General features: G+C 43.9%; 1 protein-coding gene and 1 non-coding gene across 3 annotated transcripts in view; both read right to left on the minus strand.

Moving 5' to 3' along the window:
- CCBE1 (collagen and calcium binding EGF domains 1) overlaps positions 1-18,888 on the minus strand; it is a 253,017-nt gene continuing 234,129 nt past the window's right edge. For both annotated transcript variants that reach the window (XM_004447182.4, XM_004447183.5), the window contains exons 7-11: positions 12,792-12,912; positions 6,258-6,397; positions 6,124-6,159; positions 5,379-5,414; positions 1-3,876 (exon numbers count right to left, since the gene is read on the minus strand). In XM_004447182.4, coding sequence (XP_004447239.1) covers positions 3,661-3,876; positions 5,379-5,414; positions 6,124-6,159; positions 6,258-6,397; positions 12,792-12,912 — 549 coding nt within the window. In that variant the 3' untranslated portion in view covers positions 1-3,660. The remainder of the gene's footprint in view (positions 3,877-5,378; positions 5,415-6,123; positions 6,160-6,257; positions 6,398-12,791; positions 12,913-18,888) is intronic.
- On the minus strand, positions 16,497-16,629 carry LOC111763226 (small nucleolar RNA SNORA38). The gene has a single exon (XR_002796132.1). It is a non-coding gene; the product is annotated as a small nucleolar RNA SNORA38 (small nucleolar RNA).

Raw genomic sequence — 18,888 nt, forward strand, 5'->3', positions numbered from 1 at the left:
TAAGAAAAATAACTTTTGTTATTAAGCATATACAATCATATCAGATGTTCATAGTATCAGATCCATAGTTGTTTGAATATTAGCTCGACTGCAATGTGGATTGTTATAAATAATGAGCAAAGAGATGCTGAAATACATGACTAGTTACTGGGAAATAAAAACGAACTCATGATACACACGAAATTTCTCAGGGCATTTGCTTTGGGAACCTAATAAAGAATGCTGAAGTCCCTGGGGATGCGTGGATAATGTGGATATTTGTAAAGGGGTCATTTCCTATGATTTTCCTAAAGTAGTAACATTTGTTGAAGGAGCAGGTAGAGCCTAAGGTTTTATGCTTCAACAGTCACAGTCATTGTTTGTTTGTTTTTTTAATGGAAAATTGTTTTGAAACATACATATGGACTGTGCCAGGAAAAATTTCATCCATTTCCCTGAATTCACCATTAATAACTTTAGATAGCTCTATCCAAGTGGTTGTTTGCTCCAGATTTCTGCAAGTAATTTTCCTTTTCAGGAAGGTTATCTGAAAGATTTAAGTTTGCACAATGCGGTTGCTGTGGCTGTCTCTGGGACGGGCGGGGGCGGGCGAGGGAGGCAGGGTCATCGAGCCCAGGCTATGAGGAGGTGCTGTCGGCCCATGGAGATGCCTGGCGCCTGGTCCTGGAGAATGCTTTTCTCTGCAAGCCTGGGAATGGCGCTCATGAAGCCACGCCTTATTATGAACCCTGGAAAAGGAGCACAGCCAGAACCAGGCAGCCTTCGCCAGGTACTTGGTGGGGAAGTTTACCTAACAGGCTGTGGACACAGATATCTGGGTTGTAGTACAGGAATGATGTCAGGTGGTAAGTTAATTCTATGGCAGGAGAGAGAAAGTGGCATCTCCTTTGTAACCCCCCCAAGTCTTTTTTTGGCATAGGAAAGCTTATTTCTAAACTTTACTATGTTGGGAAGGAGGAGAGGAATTTTCTTAAACATACGCCCTCCCTACACTATTCTCAACAGATTTTTAAAATCCCCATTGCTTTCCAGAACCAGAAAAAAACATATTAAGTCCTAGTCTGAGTTCTAGTTATTTTTTGAATTCAAAAAATGGAAGTCGACGTTTCTACTAAAGGGTTGAGGTGGAGTGCAAAGATCATTTTTGCCCCATGAAGCAGCTTAGTTTTATGTCCAGTTTTAGACAGTGAATCTTTGATTTTTTCTATTTATCACTAAAAGATACATTAGGAAAAATAATGCTTTGTTGTATCTTTGAAAAATATAATGTGGGCATTCAGGGTACATTTTTAGTCCTGTGATAGTACTCCATGGTTTGAAAATCTGAGGATAAATAATTATTTTATGAATTGACCTGATCCTGCAGATTGAGGTTATAATATACAGGCTATTTTGTGTTTTACTAGAGAATATTATCTAGAATAGTCTCATAAATCCCACATATAACTACCTTCAGTTCATTCTTTTAATATATTATTCTAGCCTGTAGCCAAATACACAGTTTGGTTGTATTTTATGAGCATTTGACAATAAAGAACAATATTATATATTTCTAAACACGGTTCATTGGTAAGAAAAAGGTAATAAAACTTCTCATTAAAAAAATTAAAGACAGATCTAATTATTTCTCATAGAACCTATGCATAGTTTTCTTCACATTCATCCATCCACATCCTTTAAATACTGTGTTCCACAAGCAAGCAAACATTAAATATAGTCCCAATGGGAATCAACGGATGTTCAGTTTATCCACGGTTGGCGAGGCCCACTGTTGTGAAGGTTGGATTGGGAGAGAGAGAAGGGAAAGGAAGGATTCTAGAAAGAAGCACTGGGAATGTACTTTCTTTTGCCTTTAAAATTTTGATGGAGGGTCACTGGGGATTTTGAGATAGTAAGACAGTGAAGTATTCGTGAACCCCTCTGCCATCCGCTGACTGAGTCCTGTAATTCCAACACAATGGGAATGAGGGAAGGGTGGCCATTGCCCCTTGAGACTTGCAAACAGAAGCCTTTCCTATGGTTCTTAAAAAAAGAAGATTGAAAAATGGCAAAGACAAAAATGGGTTCTCCTTAAATGAGCTTTCTCAATAGGGGAGTGCGATGATGCAGGCTAGAAGGAGATGGAAAAAGAAAACCCCAAACTTCTCAACACTCTGGGGGGGAAACTGCAGAATGGGAAATGGGAACCCCAATGTGCGCAAACATGAGTTGTGAGAATGATCATTTGTGAGGCTCAGGAGAGCGAACTCTCATGAGGAGGTGGATAAAAAGCCATTTTGTGTGTCAAATGACAAAGTGGAGTTGAAGAAACCTGTAAGCTGCCCACTACCACCAAGTGGTCCCGCAAGAGCAGATCTGCCAGTGAAGGAGCAGATCTGCCAGCTGGTCTCCAAGCCCTCCTGTCCCTTGTGCCTCTGAGTCCAGAGAAAGTGATTTCAGGAGTGTCCTTCCCTCTGGGACACTGAAGGACTTTGAGAAAAAGTTCTGACTTTATTGTAGATTTGGAAAAATAACCCTTTCTGAACTGCTTTCCACATTTACTGAGGAAAGAAAATCCAGCAAAATGCCTGGAAGAACTGGAACTTGGACTAAACTAAAGGAAATTAAGGAAAAATGGGAATAGAGAGAAGGAAGTTTCTGCCTAGAAGGAGAACTAGGTTGTTTCCTTTTCCTCACCCAAGAGAACTTTCAACAGTATATTATTCTCAAAAACACTGGCAAACTGGGCCAGCCCCAGACAAGGTCTTCTGATGGGATGGGAGGCTGCGTCACCTCCCTGCCCACCGCCTATGCCTTCCCAGAATCCAGGCCAGCCACTGTCTTCCAGCCTTGAGCCCCACAGTACACTTGAAATGTCCTGGCAAACTGGGAACCCATTGGGCTAATGGGAATCAGGCATTCCATTTACGTACTGTGCTTTGAAAAGGGATTTATTCTCGCAGCTAGAGTAATTTTCTCCTCCAAATAGGATACTTATAGATACGCGTGGCATGAACCCTTAACAGTCATATTTGAATTTTAAAATGAGGCAACCTCTATGACAGTAACTATATGATCATAGTTTCCCCCCATCTTTCCTTATCTTCACTCCCCTTTAATTCTCTCCTTTTCTTAACCAAATTGGGAAGCATGGTTAGAAAATAGAATGGAATATTTAAAATCTATTCGACCGACACAGTCATGGTTGTCCTACCCTCCCCTTCCCCTGACTTTTAATCAAAAAGGCCTAATTTTGAGGAGTAATAGTCTATTTTGGACACATCTAATTTTTTATAAATATCTTCAGATTTTCTTGGCGCTCACCTTGCCATTTTTTCCCTTTTGATATTCTGCCAAGTTTTAAGACAGTATGGGAGCATTGAGTTCAGAGCTCCAGAAGTTTCTGAAGAAATGGGAAGTGAAGGAAAAGTATCAATGTAGAGCACCCAAACTGGCTCCCAGTGTAGTCATGCAAATCATTCATTACTCCCTTAGCCGCTAGTGGGCAACTCTGAAAAAGGTATTTGGAAGACGAGAAGTAGGTAGAAGATAGGAAAAAGGAAATTAAAAATAAATTTTTTTCTGTGTCCCCAGTGTTTTCTTCCTTTTCTTCAGATGATTTAACTGTCGGTGAGAACTCGCCTCCTTTTTCTTCCTTTGGCATGAAGATGCTGGGTTGTGCTAAGGATAAAAGTCTCCTGTCTCTGTTCTTTTCGGGTAGTCATCTCCAGAGCCGAAGTCCATGGTTTCTGGGTAGCTGGAAAATTTCTGAGGTAAAGGGAACTCCTCTGCTGAAGAATGAGTCCTGTGACCGAACACCTTGTCCTGCAGCTCGGCGATGTCATTGCGGATATCAGCCAGAATGAGCAGCAGGAAATCGAAGGAGCCGGGAGGACCCTGTGCACGTGGAAGGAATCAGAGTCAACACAGCAGACGCAGCCCTTTGCCACAGCCCCACCTCCTTGGCCTCCATGATTTCTTAGACCCCTGCTTGCTGACAACTATTTAGTCCATAACTTGTGCCTTGAGCTTTGGTGCCAACCTCGCCTCGTACCCCTCCTAGCTCTAGGCTACCTCGAATCTGGTAGAATGAGAGAATATGAGAATAACCATCCCAGATTACTTCCCAAAGAGACCCAGAAGGCAACAGAGCAGTGATTAAGAGTTTGGGGTTCTGTGGTTTGACTCTCAGCATCGTAACTTACTAGCTGTGTGATACAGGCCTATTGACTTCACTTCTTTGGACTTCAGTTTCCCTCTCTGTGAAATGGGGATAATAATAACCCAACTTCATGGAATTTCATTGGTGAGGATTTAAATGAGTTAATACAGGTCAAGGGCTGAGAGCATAATAAATGCTCAAAAATGCTATCCATTATTTTTTAGAAATGAAATTAAAATGTTTATAAGGACAGCTGACTATAACTGTAACCTAAATGAAAGTATGTTGTAAAGACATCAATTCCTCCATGGCTACAAATGATTCTAGAAAGCCTTCCTCATTTTTTCATTTATTGACATCCTTTATTGTAATATCATCCTTAGTAAGCTTTAATTTCTATGCAGTGTTTTGTGGGGCATGGTAAAAAAAATTGTTTAAGCATGCATGTTTAGGCCCTTTAGAAGCGTGCAGAAAAAGCTTTATTATACTGCTGTGCTCCCAGCCCTGCTCTCCAGTCGCTGCTGTGGCTGCCATCACCTAAGAAGCAGCAGCTTGCATCTGTAAAGCACTTGGAGATGTATAATGTTTTGACATCATTTGGCCCTAACTGTAACCACTGAATTGTGGCAGATCGGATTCCATTACTGGTGGGGAAACGGGCACCCAAAGATGCTAGGTGACGTGGCCATGACTGAAGTGATAATGTGGACAAATCAAGATGGGAATCCAGACCTTCGACCTCTGAAGACATGGTTCTTTCTCCTTTTGTTAGAAATGACAATGACTTCAAAAGCACTGAGGTTGTTTGAATTTTGGAGTTGCTTGAACTTTCTGTGCTTTTGGATCCAGTCAATTTTCCCAAGGTCCCACGCAGGTCTGCATGCCTTTGCACTTTTTGGAGGGGATGGTCGTGATTTGATCCCATAGATTTCCCCACTGATCCTTTCAAATATCTTATGACCCACCTAGAAATGCACTCATGGTGTACTGGGGTTTTAAATCTTAGGAGAATACATTCCAAATAAGGATTAGCCACGATAAAAGACAACAGGACAACAGAAAGTAAATTAAACAAATAAATTCAGACCAGCTGCTAAAGGCTTCCTTGACTCCTTTTCTAACCAAGCAGGTTGGGGGATAGCTGGAAGGGGCCGGCGTTTGTTAATAAAGAACGACTTACAGGCTCATCAGACCTGCGTCCCTGAGAACCTTCCACTGGGGAAGTAGTGCTACTTACTGGAGACCCTCTGGGCCCAGGCGCTCCTCTCTCCCCCTAGAAGGAGAAAGGTCAGGGTTAGCTTTCTTGACCTTGGGGATGCTGTCACCACTGCCCCTATTTAAACACCCAAGTAAAACAACAAGTATTTTCTACTGGAAACAAATGTAAGGCTGCAGCTGGACTTGTGGGATCACTTACTTGAATAGAATTGCTTGGGTCAAATGTCCCTCATTCTGATTTCCCCTGAGGCCATGTTTTCAAACCAGATCTCACAAGAGGAATGCATGTACTTCCCGGCAGTGGGTGGAATAATTTAGAAACTTTCTAAGGTAACTCACATTGCCTTCCTTATGAGACAAGTAGGAGGTGGCTCTCCAAGCAAAACCACAGAATGGAACCTCTCCTGTTCTCAACAAAAGAGCATCAAAGAGATGAGGACCAAAAAACAATACCAAAAACCCTACAAAGGGATGCTGGCTAAAGAGAAAAACACATGCTAACTATTACAAACCCAGGCCTATTTAAAACTTTATAGGGGTAATTTTTCCTAGGATTATTTTTGTTTTTGTTTTTAAGCTTGGTTTCACATTTTAAGGAACTGCTTTTAGAGTTTCTTCTAAGCTCTGGGGAAAAAAATATATCTATGCCTCGATTTTCCCACATGCAAAATGGAGGCAGTAAAGTGTTCTTGCTTTACTTGATGCTGTGTAGCAGGTCAAAACAGAGAGGCCTTGGGCTTGTAAAGTCCACTCGTAAGACTTACCTTGGAACCATCTCTTCCTGGTGCACCTGGAGGGCCCTATAAGACAAAGGGATCTGGGTTAACAGAAGGGAAAGCATGGGACAAGAACACACTTTAGCCAGTGGGGCTAAGTGGATCTGTGATACAATACTGACCACGGGGCCCCTCCGGCCTTGCTTAATGTGAGACAGATCAGGAGACGGTCCCATGGGTCCCATGGAGCCCCGTGGGCCAGGCTGCCCAGGAGGGCCTGGCGTTCCCGGGAAGCCTGGGCTTCCCTTTGGTCCAGGTGAGCCTGCAATCAGAGAACACCTCATTAGTGCCAGGGCCTGTGAGAAGGACAAGGGGCTCTGGCTGACAAGTGAGGCCAGGAGCCCTCCTCAGCACTTTCGCCTTCCACTCTGTCCTTTGCCTTCTCTCACCTCCACTAGGATGCCACATAGGATTTAAAACCCAACATGATAAAACCCTGTTCCCCTCTTTTCATATAGCACCAGTCACCAAGCCAGAAAATTGAGAGTCTCCTTATGTATTTCTCTATTTCCACAACTTCCTTATCCAATCAGTTTCTTTACCTTGAGCTTTTTAACATCTTTTGTAACTGTCTACTCTACAGCTGGGTAGTGGTAAGAGTACAGACGCTGGCACCAGAGAGATCCAGGTTTGACTTTTGGACAAGTGGCTTAACCTCTCTGCACCTCAGTTTCTTATCTGTAAAGCTGGACTAATAAAAATCCACTTTATAGAGCAGTTGTTAGTATGAAATGAGATTTTATACACATACACACCTGACTCTGCATAGTATTTCATACATGTAAGCACTCAAAAAAAATTTGTTAGGCCATTCTTGTATTTGCCTTGAATGTTGTCTCATGGCTTGTCCTTCTGCCTCCTCTCCATCTTCTTTTCCCCCCACCCATTATTCACACTTTACCTGAATATTATTTCTAAAACATCTTACTGTGTCACTGTCTCATTTTTAACCCTTCGGTGCAAAAGGCTCAAGCCCCTGGGATGGGGCAGCAAACCCTCTCTCCTCTAAGGGCAGGCAAAAGTCCACTGCCTCTGGGGAAGGAGCAAAAGCAAACCAGTCTGCCTCTGTGGGAAAAGTAGGAAACCACCTCCTATATCCAGGAACCAGGCAAAGAGCCACTGCTTTTAGAGAAAGTAGAAGCAAAAGCCACATGCCACTGGAAGAGGGGCAAGAAAGCATCTTGAGTTCAGGATCCTGTTTGATACACGGCAGATGTCTACTACAACTGTGGGAGGAATAAGAAAATATCCTGCCCAAGATTTGCCACAGATACAAGGCATAGTTTGGCTCTCAGACCCCATCCTCCTTGAATACAGTATCCTATCACTAGAGAAATGTGAAAACTTAAAGACTGTTGAACACTGAAGGCAAAGATAGAAACGACAAAACCCAAACCCAGCTCAATTACTCGCTAGACTGACTTAACACACTCATGCTAGGGACTTGAGAGAAGAAAAGGTGGACTCATCTCCAGGATTAATTACTATGTACTTCAGTCTCTACTGTTCCTTTACAAATGATGGGATTCAGTCCAAATTTTGAGACATACCCAACAAAGCAAAAAACAAAACAAAACAAAACAAAATAACTCCCAAACCCACATCCAAGAAATAAAGCAATCGGGAAGCAGATGTAGTTCAACTGATAGTGTCCATTTATCATATGGAGGGTCCAGGGTTCGATCCCCAGGGCCTCCTGACCCGTGTGGTAATCTGGCCCATGTGCAGGGCTGCCGTGCGCAAGGAGTGCTGTGCCACACAGGGACACCTCCGTGAAGGGGTGAGCCACATGCAAGGAGTGCGCCCCACAAGGAGAGCTGCCCCATGTGCAAAAAGTGCAGCCCACCCAAGAGTGGCGCCACACACACAGGGAGCTGATGCAGCAAGATGATGCAACAAAACAACAATAAAAGAGATGCAGCTTCCCAGTGCCGCTGGTTAATGCAAGTGGACACAGAAGAACACACAGCAAATGGACACAGAGAGCAGACAATGGTGGGGAAAGGGAAAGAAAGAAAGAAAGAAAAAAAGAAATAAAGCAATCAACAAAACCAGATGTAAAGATGACTCAGATGTTGGAATTATCAGACAGGGCCTTTAAAATCACAATAATTACTATGTTAAAGGATCTAATGGAAAAGATAGGCAGCTTATGTGAACAGATAGGGTATTTCATCAGAGATTTGAAACTAGATTTAAAAAAAAAAGTCAAACAAATACTAGAAATAAAAAAGCATGATATCAGAGATGAACATTTTCTTTATTGACTTATTAGCATACCGGTCATAGTTGAGGAAAGAATCAGTGAATATAAAGATGAGTCAGTAGAAATAATCCAAAATGAAACACAAAGAGAAAAAAAGTGGAAGTGAAAAATAAAACAGCATCTAAGATCTTCAGGACAATATCAAATATTTTAACATATGTGTAATTGGGGTCCCCCAAGAAAACCCTACAGTAGCTTCCCTTTTCATACAGAATAAAGCTCAAACTCCTCAGCGTGCTATACAAGGTCATTCATGACCAGGTATTTGTCTTCCTCTCTGGGCATTTTTTCACCATTGCCTCCTTCTCCATCACCTCTCAGTTCCCATCACCTCTCAGTTCCCATCCTCTCTGGATAAACCATGAACTCTGTAGCCTGGATGACTACTCCTTCTTTTGCCTCCACCACCATTTGATCACCTCAGATCACAATTCTCCAAAAATGTCTTTCCTCACAGCCTCTTCCCTGTAAGAGAATTAACTGCTTACTCATTGTGTACCTTACTCTAAACATGTATAGGTACTCTCTTTATTTATACCATTACTGTCTGAATATTCCTAACATTTAAAAATGGGAAATTTCATATAAAAATGTGGATTTCTGGCTTCTGTTTTAAAACAGGAAAACTAAAACCTAGACCACTCTTGCCCCATGGGGATAGTCAACTAGAGCTTTCTGTAGATGGGGTATGTGCTCTCTGGTTCAGCTCAGTTTCTCTAACTCCTTTCTGCTCACTTTCAGATCATTTCATTCAAATATGTTAGCTTCCTGGTTCCTGTAGACATTGAGCTTCAACCCCTCTTTTAGACAGTTAACTCCTTTAGGGCATTGGTCATATCTGATTTATCAGCATCTTCCCAAAGAGTCTAAGGTACATAATAGGCTGCTTAATCAATGTTTCTTGCCAAACGGTTGAAGATACTTGGTTGATTGCTGTGCTATACTTATTCCTCAGAGACGTCTCTTTCAAGTGCATAAGGGAATTAAGTTTTGGTCATATCTAGCCTCTATTACTATTATTACTGCCCCCCCACCACTGTTTTGCTGTCTGTGTCCATTGCTGTGTGATCTTCTGTGTCTCTTTCTTTTTGTTTCTCTTTTTGTTTTCTCCTCTAGGCGTCACCGGAATTTGATCCCAGGGACCTTCAATGTGGGAGAGAGATTCCCTGTCACTTGTGCCACTTCAGTTCTTGGTTTCTGTTGTGTCTTGCCTTAACTCTCCGATGTCTCTTTTGTTGTGTGGGCATGCCTTTACCAGGAGGCCCTGAGGATTGAACCTGGGTCCTCCCATATGGTAGACGGAAGCCCAATCACTTGAACCACATCCACTTCCCTGGCCTCTATTATTGACACGGCATAGTGGGATAGTGCATAGTACATAGTGGGATGACTTTCAAGCTCCAGAAATTAAAACAAACATTTCAGACCTGTTACATCTGGGGAAGTCTTTTCTAGTTAACAGAGTATTTAAGCCAAAATTTAAAGCAATCAATGTTTTGTCCATATATGCCTCATACCCCTACTCTCAATACTGGTTCCAGGTATACCCTGAAAGTGTTACCTGGGAATGGTACCAGATGCCTTCTCTAATACTCTACCTGCATAGCACTGGGACAAAGCAGAGATAGTGTCTTACCTGAATTTACATAATCAATGAACTTCATGGATCACTATATATCAAGTACCTTTAAAATACGGGACTTTGATGTGCAAATGGCAGCACCTTCTACATGAGTGATGGCAAGAGACAGTGGCTACACCCTTGCCCCCAAAGCCAAGGATTCCAACCCAGTGCTGTTTCCTGCATTGGTGCTCTAGTCCGTGATTCATCACAGGCCTTGGGACTAGATGTTTAGTTGTCAGCTCTCTAGTTTCCCTAATACATCTCAACGGAGGGGATCATAAACTGTGATGCTGGAAGTGAGGAGTGAGGAAGACACAGACTTGGAGAAAGCAAGGGTGTGGCCATTGTAAAAAAGCTCTCTTTGATCACTCTCTGCAAATTTCACCACAAGTAAAAACTAAACACCTCCGTCAAAGACCTTGGACAGCTGAAACCACTTTAAAAACCAGATGGCAGAATTGGAGAGGAAAGCCAACAAATCATTCATTAAGAAGAAAGACAGCAAGTGGCTCCCCTGTTCCTACAGTTTGTTCTTGTTCTTTTGATACGTAGACCAGCCTGGAGATGAACTTCCTCCAGGGATGCAAAACGAGAACATTCTCTGAGAGACGGGAAAGCACTGTGTTAGGAACTGACCTGTAAGAAAAGACCCCCATCTGTTTAAGAGCAGCAGAGACTGCCTGTGTGACACATCTGCTGGGACACCTCGGGCATGAGCCAGAGAACCTCAGCCCAGGGGACTGGCCAGGAAGATAAACCAAAGTCCTGGACCAGTTCCTACTCTCTGTACAGACGGAGACCCAGGCCACCTATGTTTGAGGGAAGCCAGGGGATTACGCAAATGTGAAAAAGGAAATACAAATACTTTCGAAAGAACTCTGAGCCTTTGTTCTTGCTGATCTTTCAAAGGAAAACCTGGCCAAGTCCTCTTTGCTTGGACAAGTCCTTCTGGTCTTCCATGTACATGCTCTCCAAACCCCGAGTTCCCACAATCACTGCAGGCCACAGTGGCTTCTCCCTTCTTTCTTTTTTTTTTAATGAAGATTTTTATTTATTCCTCTTCCCTTCCCACCCCCCCCCCCCAGTTGTCTGCTCTCTGTGTTTTCTCCTATGTCCGCTTGCATATTTGTCAGTGGCACTGGGAATCTGTGTCTCTTTTTTTGTTGCATCATCTTGCTGTGTCAGCTCTCTGTGCGTGCAGTGCCACTCCTGGGTGGGCTGCACATGTTTTTGCGTGGGGTGGCTCTCCTTATGGGATGCACTCCTTGCACATGGCATGGCACTCCTTGAGCACATCAGCACTGCACTTGGGCCAACTCACCACATGGGTCAGGAGGCCCTGGGTTTGAACCCTGGACCTCCAATGTGGTAGGTGGACGCTCTATCAATTGAGCCATATCAGCTTCCTACTTCTCCCTTCTTTAATCATCCACTCCTGGACTCACCAGTGTACTTACTTGGTGGCACTTGAATACATTATTTTTTCTATTTGCTTTTGCTTTCTATGTCTGGTCTGCCCAACTAGAGTGTCAGGATGGCACTCACATCACCTAGTATACTGCTAAGCAGTGATAGTCAGGGGTAAGACACTCCACATTTTAGAACCATTGACTTACGCTAATGCCTCCATTTCCTTTAGTGGCATAAAAAACTACTGATTTATATCCATCTATGGAAAGGCTCATAATAACAGAAAGCACTTTGTAATTATCTTCAAAGGTTCTTGGTGTATATTTCCTGATGAAAAGATAGGGCATTTGATACTTTCTTCAAATTAATAAAGGTGAATCTCAAAAAAAGTATGCTAAGAGAAGTCAGACAAAAAGATATGATTCTGGGGAGCAGATGTAGCTCAACTGGTTGAGCACCTGCTTCCCATGTACAGGTCCAAGGTTTGATCCTGGTACATCCTAAAAACAAACAAACAAATGAAAAAACCAACTCTTTTTGGGGAGTGGATGTAGCTCAGGGGATGAGCTCCTGCTTCCCATGCATGAGGTCCTGGGTTCAACCCCCAAACCTCCTAAAAAAAAGATAGGATTCCACTTATAATTAATTCTAGAACAGGAAAACTCTAGACATAGGAAGCAGGTCTAGAGCTGGGATGGGGGAGTACTCTCTAGACCTGCTGACTGCAAAACAGACACAGATCTTTCTGGGGTGATGGAAATGCTCTATATCCTGATTAGTGTGGAAGCTACACAGGTGTATATATCTGTTGAAATTCATCGAACTGTGACCTAAATGGGTATATTTTTTGGATGTAATTATATCTCAATAAGGTTGACTAAAACATATAGATAGATAGGTATGAAAACAAATACAGATGTAAATGTGTGCTAACAATAAGGAAGTAGGGAGGAGGGATAGTGGAAATGACACTGGCCGTGAGCGGTTAAGAGCTGGGAGATGGGCCCGTAAGAATTTGTTATATTATTCTATTTTTGTAGGTGTTTGAATTTTTTTCAGGATAAAATAAAAAAACAGTTTTCATTTTTTGGTCTGTAATTTCCAATTATCTTTAGGACTCTTATTCAATCTCAGGACAGTGACCTTTTTTCCTGAAATTACCATTGTTATGAGAGTTTCACAGGTTTATGGGCCCAATTTCCAAGACCATCTCAATGGTGCTGGAGCTCCCTGGAACTCTGACTTCTGTTCCCATCGATGAGGCCAGAGAATGCGGGCCAGCCCCCAGTACAAGTACGCTCTGGGCAGGCCTCTGCTGGGACTCCACCACCTTCCTGGGTCCTTCTCCACACTCACCGGGAGGGCCCTGGCCCCCAGGCAGGCCAGGGGGTCCGGCAGGGAATGCGTTGGAGGCCAGCACCTTGTCGCCAGTGATGTACTTTCCCAGGTCGGCAGCATTGTTGGGGAGCAGGGAAATCTGAAAAGAGAAGAGGAGACCTCAGTCAGGAAAGAATGGCTCCCCTGCAAGGGAGTTTCTTTACATTCCTGTTGTTGGAGGAGGCTGCAAGGGCTTTTCTTGATCACTTCCTTTTATGAGAGCCAGTAGAGCTCCCCGGACTGTGGAGATCCTCTTTCTGAACCCAGGGGCTTTCTAGTGAAGATGGCTTGTTGAGGTCACTCAGCTAGTCAGTGGGTAAGCCTTGACCAAGTAGGTTCCAGATCACCTGGACATCAACACAGAATCATCATTACCATAATTAGCAGAATCTACCTTGTTCACTCCCCATTTGCTCATTAATGACTTTGTGCCTCAAATGTTTGTACCTATTATGTGCCAGGCCTGGTGCTTGGTTCTAAGGCTACAATGACCAAGACAAGATTCCTGTCCTTAAAGAACTCTCAGTCTTGGGGGCCAGGCTCAAATGTGACTTACAGCTCGCCTGTGCACCCAGGGCTGACCTTTAGTACAACTGGGAAATAGTGACGATGTTCACAAATTCTTTGACACTCCTCCCTTAAAAAGGTGGAGGTTAATTTCCCACCCACTGAATGTGGGCATTACTAAGTGATTTGATTCTAACCAATAGGATATGACAGAGGGGACGGTGCATGACTTCTGAGACGAGGTCATAAAAGTATTGTGGCTTCCTCCTTGTTCTCCTTGATCACTCATTCTAGGGGAAGCCATGGGCACCTTTAAGCCATCCTCTACAGAGGACCAAATATTGAGGGACTGAGGCCTCCTGCCAACAGCCATGCAAGTCAGCCATCTTGGAAGCAGATCCTTGAGCCTTCAGACAACTGCAGCCCTGACTGACATCTTGCCTGCAAGTGCATAAAAGATGATAAGCTGGAATCACCCAGCTCAACGTCTCCTAGATTGAGCCACAGAAACTGTGAGATAATAAATGGTCATTGTTTTAAGTTGCTAAGACTTGGGGTGATTTTTTAAAATGAGCAATAGAGAACCAATATAGGGCCCAGTCTATTTTCAAGAACCCCCTTCCTGTCTCTCTTACAACCCAACCTAGACATTTTCCTGGATCATTGAGACAGGCCCTCCCAGATATACAGATATATTGAGGGTCTTCAACAGTTTTATAACTTGTAACACTCAAACTTTAAGAACATAGATTTAAGAATAGATTTCATATTTGATATTTAAAGGCAAATCAAAACTTCTTACATAGAAGATATATACATTATTCCTGCTACCTATAAGAGATAAACTGCGATGCTCAGTGCCTGATGGGATAATGGATTTCTCCTAGATTATTGCTTAGCAGTTGTTTCTAATATGCTAACCTAGATTTGTTAAAATTTAAATATGCAACAGAAATTACTTCATGAGGGTCACTAGTATGCAGCCTGAGAACAGCACATGGGGGACTACAAAATGTATTTATTGCATTTCAGCCAAGGTTCCAGGCTGTGAGTGACTCCAGGTAGGCCAAGGAAAGTTCTGCTGTTCAAGATGACTTTCTCTGGCATCTGAAAGTCCCTGCGCTCCTTCACTAGTGTCTATGTCTGAGCATGGAGGTTTGGCACAACGACATTTGGTACTCCCCTTATGAAACAGGAGCCTGATTCTGCTAGGCAGATCCTGTTCTGCCAGGCAGCTTCTGGGTTTGGGGCTCTCTGGATACAGCCTAACACACTGATGATTTTGCTTAGTCATGAAGAGAGAGATTCTTGCCAATGGAAGAAATCTGATGTTAATGAGAAGTGAATATTACGATAACATGTGGTTTGTACTTCGGCAAACAAGTTTTACCTGATACACCTCATGGGGAACAAATTCTTCCAGCTTCTTGGAGAATTGACTGCCCAGGCCTGTATCCATTTTATACAAAGAGCCAGCAGAGGGTTGTGGCTGGCTCCCTGCGACCTGGCATGAAGAATGAGCCGAGCCATGAGGCCAATGGTGTTGCTACTGTTCGGTCTTCCTCAAGTGCCTGGGTGGTGGGGGATGTGTCTAGGCCTTCTAGGGGCAAGAGATCCTCTCCCCACTTCAGGAATCCTAGGTGTCCTTTTGGAGTCTGGGAAGGTCCCTGGTCTGGAGTGTCCCCAGAGGGTCTTCTATTGCCCTGAAGCCCATCTATTCAGCCCAGGACAGCAAAGGATGCTCAGAAGGACAGGAAGTGCAAAGACACTCAACACTTTCTTCCAAAAGGTCCCCTCAGCATCCTTAGCACATCTGAAAATACACTCCTGGAAAGCTTAGGAGCCCTTTAAGGCTCAGGACAGCCTTGCAGGTCCACGACCTCAGAAATTCCTGACCACCCACTGCCTTTCTGACATACGGTTTTCCTTCATCTTTTGTGAAGACTTAGCATTCCCTGAAAGATGAAAAAAAAAAAAAAAAAAGCCATTTTCTGGGGACAGAGGGTGTGAGTCCCCTATGATCATGACGTGGAACCTGTAGAATTATACTCTTGAGCAATTTGAAAGTCAGCTTTGCACAATTTCGGATCAGAGTTGATGGTCTGGAGTCAGCATTAGGACACGGCTGCACTCCAGGGTTTATTTAAAATGGCCCTGAGTCCCAGGCTCACAGCAACAGAATACTCCCACCTGCACACGTGTGCCTGTGGTCTTGGGGTAGAAGGGGAAAGAACCATTGAATGAGGGAAACTTAAACACAGATCGACTCCAGCTATCAGACAGTGGTACAGGTCAACACTGGCAGCTGAAGGCTGGTCCAATTTTATTATCTGCTTCCAACTGGGGAACTGAAAAGTGGATCCCACACATGGGCTTTGGCATTAGACAGACTTATGGGTAAATCTTTAGCCCTCCACTGTCTATCTGTGAGATCTAGGGTAAGCTACATAACCTGGATTTCTTCTCTATCAGCTGGGGCTCCGAATTACTCCCCTACAGGGGCTCCTGAGAGGGTGAGACGAGATGATGTATTTAAAAATTTTTTTTAAGATTTTTAATTTATCCCTCCCCCCCTCAGTTGTCTGCTCTCTGTGTCCATTCACTGTGTGTTCTTCTGTGACCACTTCTATCCTTATCAGCGGCATTGGGAATCTGTGTTTCTGTTGTGTCATCTTGCTGTGTCAGCTCTCCGTGTGTGCGGCGCCACTCGTGGGCAGGCTGCAATTTTTTCACGCTGGGTAGCTCTCCTTACAGGGCACACTCCTTGTGCGTGGGGCTCCCCTACGCGGGGGACACCCCTGCGTGGCAGGGCACTCCTTGTGTGCATCAGCACTGCACATGGGCCAGCTCCACATGGGTCAAGGAGGCCCGGGGTTTGAACCGCGGACCTCCCATGTGGTAGACGGACGCCCTAACCACTGGGCCAAGTCCGTTTCCCCTGAGATGATGTCTTTAAAGTGCCGGCCACAGTGCCCAGCTGACTAACCGTGGGCAGCAGCTATGACCACTGACACATGGAAATGCTCTGGCTGGAGGTTGTTCCAGGCTGTTGCTAAGCTGTGCGCCTTTGGATAGGTCCCTTACCCTTCCAGGTTTTCAAGTTCACATCTACAAAATGTGAGGTTTGGATTAGATGATCACATCTTTGGTTTTTTATTTATTTTTCATGTTTATTTTCTGTGTGGGAAAGGGTGACCTTGAGCTTGTGGGGAGAAAGCTGGCTCCAGACTTCTCAAAGTCTACATCTCTTTTGCTTCCAATTCTTATGTGTCCAAGGACAGGAAACCACAGACACGCCTTTGTAGGAGGGTACATCTTTGGCTTTAGCATTTTGAAAGCAAGACCAAAGAAGAGTCCTGCATGTGGATGGTTTTAGAGACCTTCTCCCATTTCCTTTCCCACCTTATTATTCTGCTTGCTCCCTTGTAAAAGTCATTAGTTGACCCAGTAAATGTGAACCTCGGTCTCCAGGCAGACCTCCTTTTGGGTAATTAGTCTGGCTACCTTCAGTTCTTCTGTGCATCAGCAGAAGGAGAGGAAAGTTAAGGGACTGGCATTGCAGAGGCAGCCACCCAGAATCCCTGGCTTGATTTTCTGCAAGAACACAGTAGGAGTTGGGATTGTGGGAGGCCGGTGTTTGGGAAGAAGGCTGTGTTCACTAAGAAGAGTCTATATTTTGCCTGGTGTGTTGGTTAATATCATGTGTCATCTTGGCTGGGTTATGGCTTTCAATTGTTTGGTCAATTCCTAACCTGCTTGTTACTGTGAGGGTATTTTGTAGATGAGATTTGCATCTATATTTAGTTTACTGCACCTAAGATCAGCTGACTGCATTTATAATTAACAAAGAAGAGGCCTTTAGCAACGTGGGTAGACACTTAATCCAATCAGTTGGAGGTTGTAAAAGCCAGAACTGAGGATTTCAGAGGTCAGAAGAATTTCTGCCTTAACTTTAGAGTTGGTTCTTGCTAGAATTTCCAGCCAGTCAGCAGTCCCTGGAGAATTCAGACTAGCCTGTCAACATCATGTTTAGCAGTTTCCAGCTTGCGGTGGCATGACCTACAGAATTCGGACTTAGCCCTCAAGACGGCATGAACCAACTCCTTATAATAAATCTAATATTTACACACACATTCACAAATATACACATATGCATGTACATACACACACATACATATATACATATACCCTATTGGTTCTGGTTTTCTGGAAAACCCTAACTCATACACCTGGCTTTTAATCAATGAAATTATGAATATTATTCCATATTAGTTTTCATAACAGAACATCTACCTTACAGAACTGGGACAAATCAGTGAGGTGCTGCCTGCAAAGATCTTCATATTGGACATGATTAATGATTTTTTTTAAATTTCATAAACATTTACACAGATCTTTCTAGGTGGCAGGCATTGTTCTAAGTCCTTTGCAAATATTAACTCTTGATTAGGAAAACCCTATGGAGTAGGTATTATTATTTTTATTTATTTCTCTCTCCTTCCCTCTCCCCCAAGTTGTCTGCTCTCTATGTCCATTCGCTGTGTGTTCTTCTGTGACCACTTCTATCCTTATCAGTGGCACCGGGAAAATGTGTTTCTTTTTGTTGCATCTTCTTGTTGTGTCAGCTCTCTGTGTGTGTGGCGCCATTCTTGGGCAGGCTGCACTTTCTTCTGCGCTGGGTAGCTCTCCTTACGGGGTGCAATCCTTGCGCGTGGGGCTCCCCTATGCGGGGGGCACCCCTGCATGGCAGGACACTCCTTGTGCGCATCAGCACTGTGCATGGGCCAGCTCCACACGGGTCAAGGAGGCCCGGGGTTTGAACCACGGACCTCCCATGGGGTAGGCGGATGCCCTACTCATTGGGCCAAGTCTGCTTCCTGGAGTAGGTATTATTGATATCCCTGTTTTATGGAACTGAGGCCCAGAGATGCTAAGTAAATTTCCCAGGGCTACAAAGCTAGCAAGTGGTGGAGCTGGGACTTAAACTTCCCCAGTCTGACTCCAGAATCTGTGCTATTGACCTCTGCAACAAGCAGTACCTTTTAATATTACAATGATACTTAGCAAAGCAATACACAGTCACTTTAGTACAGATCAGTCTTCCCAACAATCCTGGGAAGACCCGTTTTACAGAGTAAGTGGATCAAGGTAGCAGAGGAAGCCACAGGCTATGGTGAAGCCATGTATTTGCCAGATGTTTAAGGAAGCACTAGCGAGAGGAAGCGCAGCCGTCAAGGTGCAAATATGCTCACTCTTCTGAAACCTCAGCCTCCACCTTCTGAAGCTTTCACTCCACTTGGCAATCATTTGCTGACTTACACTGTTGGTTCTGTTTCCCAATGCGACTAAGTTTATTGTCGGCAGGACTCAGTTCCAAACAATTCTGCATTTCCTCATCTCCCAGCCCATTGCAGGTACAGTAGGTGCTCAGAAAAGGCAGAATCATTACTTACGCTTCCTTCAGTTGCCCCCCGGGGAGGAGAGTTTGCTCTGTCCAATCTACCCCAGGTAGCTCCCCAAGGAGAACAAACATAGTGAATCCTCTGCTCAGGCCGAACCTGCTGACAGT

The sequence above is a fragment of the Dasypus novemcinctus genome, chromosome 16 (assembly GCF_030445035.2).
Source record: "Dasypus novemcinctus isolate mDasNov1 chromosome 16, mDasNov1.1.hap2, whole genome shotgun sequence".
In the NCBI taxonomy this organism is placed as follows: Eukaryota; Metazoa; Chordata; class Mammalia; order Cingulata; family Dasypodidae; genus Dasypus; species Dasypus novemcinctus.